A 4,667-nucleotide genomic window follows, 5' to 3' on the forward strand; every position below is an offset into this window, starting at 1 on the left:
GAGTGAGTGAGTGGGGGGGGGGGGGGGTTGAAAGGGTTAGAGGGAAAGTAAAAGAGAAACTTGGAGAAACGGAAGGACGGGAAGACCTTTTATTTGTAAATTCCGGTGTCCTCGTCAACGTCACTGCAACTGATCGCGCTTCAAAGATCAAGGGTAATCATTCGTTTCAGGTGACAAGTGGCTCGTGTCGTGCTTGGGAGTACTGCACTTGAGTAAAGGTCTCTTTTATCGAGTAGTTCCAGCCGATCAAGGGTTTGGATCTAATGGAGAATCATCCGGAGCACCGAGCGCCGAATACGCTGGGGTCTTTCGTTTTCGATTATGGTGGTGCGGGGCCTGGGTCGAAGTGCTCGTTGACGATCGACTTCCGGCTGTTCATGGACGACTCGCATTCGTCCAGAGTCGTCACACCGACCAATTTTGGCCTGCGCTTCTGGAAAAGGCGTACGCCAAGTGAGTCTCTTGATTTGTTATAACGGTAGGAGCTGCCACCCACCGTTCACGGCTCAGCTTATCTCGGATCCTTATCATTCTTCTGCGTGTTTCAAGACTTCACGGCTCCTACGAGGCTTTGAAATATGGCACTCTCCTCGATGGTCTCTCGGATTTGACGGGTGGCATCACAGAGAGCATAGCCATTCGTCAGGATCCCACGGGATGCGGCCGAGTACTCGCAAAACTACTCGATATGACCTCCCTTATTACGTGTACTGTCAATAACAGTCACAGCAGCAACACCAATAACAATAACAACAGTAACAACAGCATTCAGCAACAGCAACAGCTACTACCGCAGCAGCAACAGCAGCAATCGCAGCCTCAACCACAATCGCAACAGCAGCAGGCAAGTAATTCGGTTGACACATTCCTTGCTGGACTTTCATTAATTCCACAAACCCTTCCGTTTCTTGTCACTGGTATTTCAGGTCCGTCCGAGTATAGAGAAACTGGCGAATGGAATACAAATGGGAATAAATTACAGACTCTACTCAATCGAACGTGTAAGTAATCAAAAGGATAAGATTAAATTGCTCCTCTCGAGATGAACTCGAGATGACAATAACATACTCCATCTCTGATTTATTGAAATAACTTCACTTTGTATTTGGTACTCTCCGTACATAACAAACATAACTATTAATCGTGGGCAAACTTAAACGAAGGATAGATAATAGTAGTACAACCATAGGTCGAGACGTTTGGCGGGGAAACGATTCAGCTGGTCAAGCTGCGAAATCCCGTTGGTCCAGGAGGTGAGTACGTTGGAGCTTGGGCCCGCGGTGCTCTCGACTGGGAGGAAGTTCCACCGACCGAGAGAGAACGACTCGCCGTTCGCAATATGGCTGATGGAGAATTCTGGTGAGAACGATCTCTCTCGTCAATTTTTAAAATACGAAATTTTTTACCTGCTTCTCATTTCGCGATGTTTCCTCATCCTCCCATTTTCATTTAACGATCTCTGTCGTAGGATATCTTACTCGGATTTCGTAAAAACGTTTACGCACCTCGAAGTAGTTCATTTGGACGCAGAAACTGCAAGAGACGAACCTTCTCTTCATAGCAAACATACCTGGCACATGAAGCTTTATCAGGGCAGCTGGAGGAGAGGTGTTACTGCCGGAGGCTGTAGAAACAATCCAGGTTCTTTTTTATCGCTAGCAAACAGTACAGAGAAACACGCAGAAATGCACAGACACACACAACAGCACTAAACTCTCCATACATCCAATGCTGTTACAGAAACATTTCACATCAACCCTCAACTTCACCTCATCCTCAGTGAAATGGAAAAAGTAATAGTCTCTTTAAATCAGCACTCCATCATGGAGCCAAAGGTGTGTTTCTCATTTTTCTCTGTGAATCGAATAGAGAATCTTGTAGTTGAAAAGAACCTGAATCATTCCAGGTGATTGGCTTTACCGCATATGCATTGCCAAAGAACAGCGCAGATTCGATAAACAGACAGTTCTTCAAGAAAAATAAATCTCTGATGAACTCGCAGTACACAAATAGCCGACAAGTCAGCCATAGATGTCAACTCGAGCAAGGCGGCTATTTACTTGTACCGACCACCTTCGAACCCACGCAAGAAACTAGTTTCACTCTACGCGTCTACAGCAGTAAACCGTTAAAGCTAAAGTACGTGCACATCGTCAGGATAATATCTCTTAATCATGCATCAATCAATCATTTTAATAATTGAATCAGGTTGCTAGACACGCCCCCGTCTCTGACGAAGTCAGCGATCGTAAAGGCTCCCGCATTGGAAGGAAAGGGTTTCTCCCAGTATGAAGCAGTCTTTCTTCAGTTGGCAGACGAACATCGTACGGTCAACGCCTTTGAACTTCAGGAACTCCTTGAAGCCTGCCTGCCTAATGGTGTGAATTCCTTTTCGCCCTAACTTCGTAAATTCTAACGTGCTCTCTTAGTCTTGACGTCTTTTGATTTTTCTTCTTGTCAGATTACATCAAGAGTTGCGCCTGCATGGAAGTTTGCCGACAGGTGGTCCTCACAATGGATGTATCCTTAACTAAGCTGAAAATTTTGCATTAACATGTCTTTTGAATTCTCATCATTATGCTTTAATTTTTCTTAACATTAATCGTCAACAGAGCTCGGGTAGTGGCCGCCTAAAATTTAACGATTTCAAAGATCTGATGTGCAGTCTGAAGTATTGGCAGGCAGCATTTAAGAACCATACAAAGGAGAAGACTGGGATTCTCAAAGCTGAAAGATTGCGAGATGCTTTGCACGAAGTCGGTACGTGGAAATGCGGCCTTATTACAAACTTCCTTAAGTTAAATGCCACTTATTATTTTTAGGCTTCCAATTAAATACGGATGTGCTGTCGATTCTTATTCTTCGATACATGAGAAAAGATGGAACATTGCGCTTTGGCGACTTCGTATCCGCAATTCTCCACCTGAGCAACGCGTTCGGTAAGCGGCGCGCCTCTTGCATGCAAAGCGATTTAGCGTTATGGAGCGACAAGCACTCACTTAATTCGGCATTCTAGGAATATTCGACAGCAAAGACCCGCTACAGAACGGAACGATCAAGCTGAGCTTAGCCGAGGTAGGTATTCATTTTTTGCCGTACACAAAGACATGACACATGACGCAAAACACATGTCGATACCATTTCCATCTGTTCCAGTGGCTACGTTCGTCTTTAATGTGCTGATAGATGAACACTTCCCCCTCTCGGGTCTCAAACAACTGTAAATAGCAAATGTCTATAGTACTTCTTTCGAAACCGTCGAGATGTTCGTAAGGATGGTCCGATGCACTTCTCTTTTATTATTTTCTAGAGATCACTGCAACCGGCTGCAATTCTCTATTAATCGATCAGCTGCAACTACTTATGTCGGGGCCACCAGAAATGAGCAAATAGTTATTTATCAGCTTTGCTGATTACATTAACGGATTGAGTCGCTCTGCATTCTCCATGACTATTTCATATCCTCGCCACCTCACCCTCGTCCCGTCATTAAATCTCTTAACTCTTCGATTGTAGCATACTTACACAACGCGCGATTCCTATTTCGATTGATCGACATGTCATGTATAAAAGACTTTCTCTGCGAACACATCGTGAAAGATAATAAAACTAAGATTATTTTCTATATAAATTTTGTGCATAAAACTTTTTATTTATTTAACATATATTCTCATGATAATTATCGAAAACATAAAAAAAAAGCGTGCAACAGCATAAAAATTGATTATCAGCAGTTCATCTGGTAAGTATGGAGAAGGGGATAAGGGAGATGATAGCGTATCCAAAAGTCGACGGAAGTACACAAATGATGCCAATGTGTATATCATTTTGTACTCCAGCATATAGTAATGATCTCAAATGGTAACGGTTTCTCAAATTTTCATATTTGTGGACCTATTGTCGAAAAAATAAAGTGAGTGCGTATATTCCTAGACAACCGCTAGTATCTTCGCGGTGTACGGCGCCCCTATTGTAGATACAACAATATTTCGAGTAATTCCTTATAAACAGGATAGGTTGACACGTAGGCTCTCACGACGCTACGGGGAGAGATGAGTGGGGAGATGCACAACGCTACGGTTTTAGACGATACCAAAAGCATGGCGCTGAATCCCAGCGGCGAGTCCGGATGTAGAGTTATGTCATCATAGCCTCCGTCCATAATGCGGATCCCGTCGTAGCCGAGCTAACCGCGATCACGAACGTGTAGCCTGGCGGCAGAGTCCTCCGCTACTTATCGCTGGTTCCCAAAGCAACACTTGGAACGAGACAACTCATCGGATATAGCCTAAATACTTTTTTTCGTTGCAATCCTAAATTCGATCGCACAGTGTAAGCTCAGTAAGTTTAATATGACAAAAGCAAGCAACTCATGCCTGCCTGCACCGAAGCGTATGATGCCACTAACATATTTAATACATATTTTACCAATGTTGCGTAGCAGAACGATTGTCAAAAACTATCAGGACCTGTAGAACTTCTCGAGAACTATTGAAAAAGCCTATTGTTGAATCATTTTTAAGAGATTTTAAAAAAGTGCGGTGCTGGAGCTGACATCCGTGTAGCACGTCCATTTTTGTAGTGTTAATATAATATGTATTATATGTATTAATATAACATGTATAAATATGTATTTTAATAGAGAGTCCACAGTGTTCTTCTCTCGT

General features: G+C 43.3%; 1 protein-coding gene across 1 annotated transcript in view; it reads left to right on the top strand.

The window, feature by feature from the left end:
* Positions 1-3,631, top strand: part of LOC107274260 (calpain-C) — a 5,994-nt gene extending 2,363 nt beyond the window's left edge. Inside the window, exons 4-16 of the mRNA XM_015753231.2 lie at positions 171-453; positions 550-844; positions 927-1,001; positions 1,190-1,359; positions 1,469-1,641; positions 1,741-1,835; positions 1,907-2,139; positions 2,209-2,378; positions 2,462-2,520; positions 2,613-2,760; positions 2,823-2,939; positions 3,017-3,075; positions 3,157-3,631. Of these exons, the coding sequence (XP_015608717.1) occupies positions 171-453; positions 550-844; positions 927-1,001; positions 1,190-1,359; positions 1,469-1,641; positions 1,741-1,835; positions 1,907-2,139; positions 2,209-2,378; positions 2,462-2,520; positions 2,613-2,760; positions 2,823-2,939; positions 3,017-3,075; positions 3,157-3,183 (1,904 nt within the window). The 3' untranslated portion in view covers positions 3,184-3,631. The remainder of the gene's footprint in view (positions 1-170; positions 454-549; positions 845-926; positions 1,002-1,189; positions 1,360-1,468; positions 1,642-1,740; positions 1,836-1,906; positions 2,140-2,208; positions 2,379-2,461; positions 2,521-2,612; positions 2,761-2,822; positions 2,940-3,016; positions 3,076-3,156) is intronic.
* The last annotated feature ends 1,036 nt before the right edge of the window (positions 3,632-4,667 follow it).

Source organism: Cephus cinctus, unplaced genomic scaffold (assembly GCF_000341935.2).
Source record: "Cephus cinctus unplaced genomic scaffold, Ccin1 Ccin1_scaffold2579, whole genome shotgun sequence".
Classification (NCBI taxonomy): Eukaryota; Metazoa; Arthropoda; class Insecta; order Hymenoptera; family Cephidae; genus Cephus; species Cephus cinctus.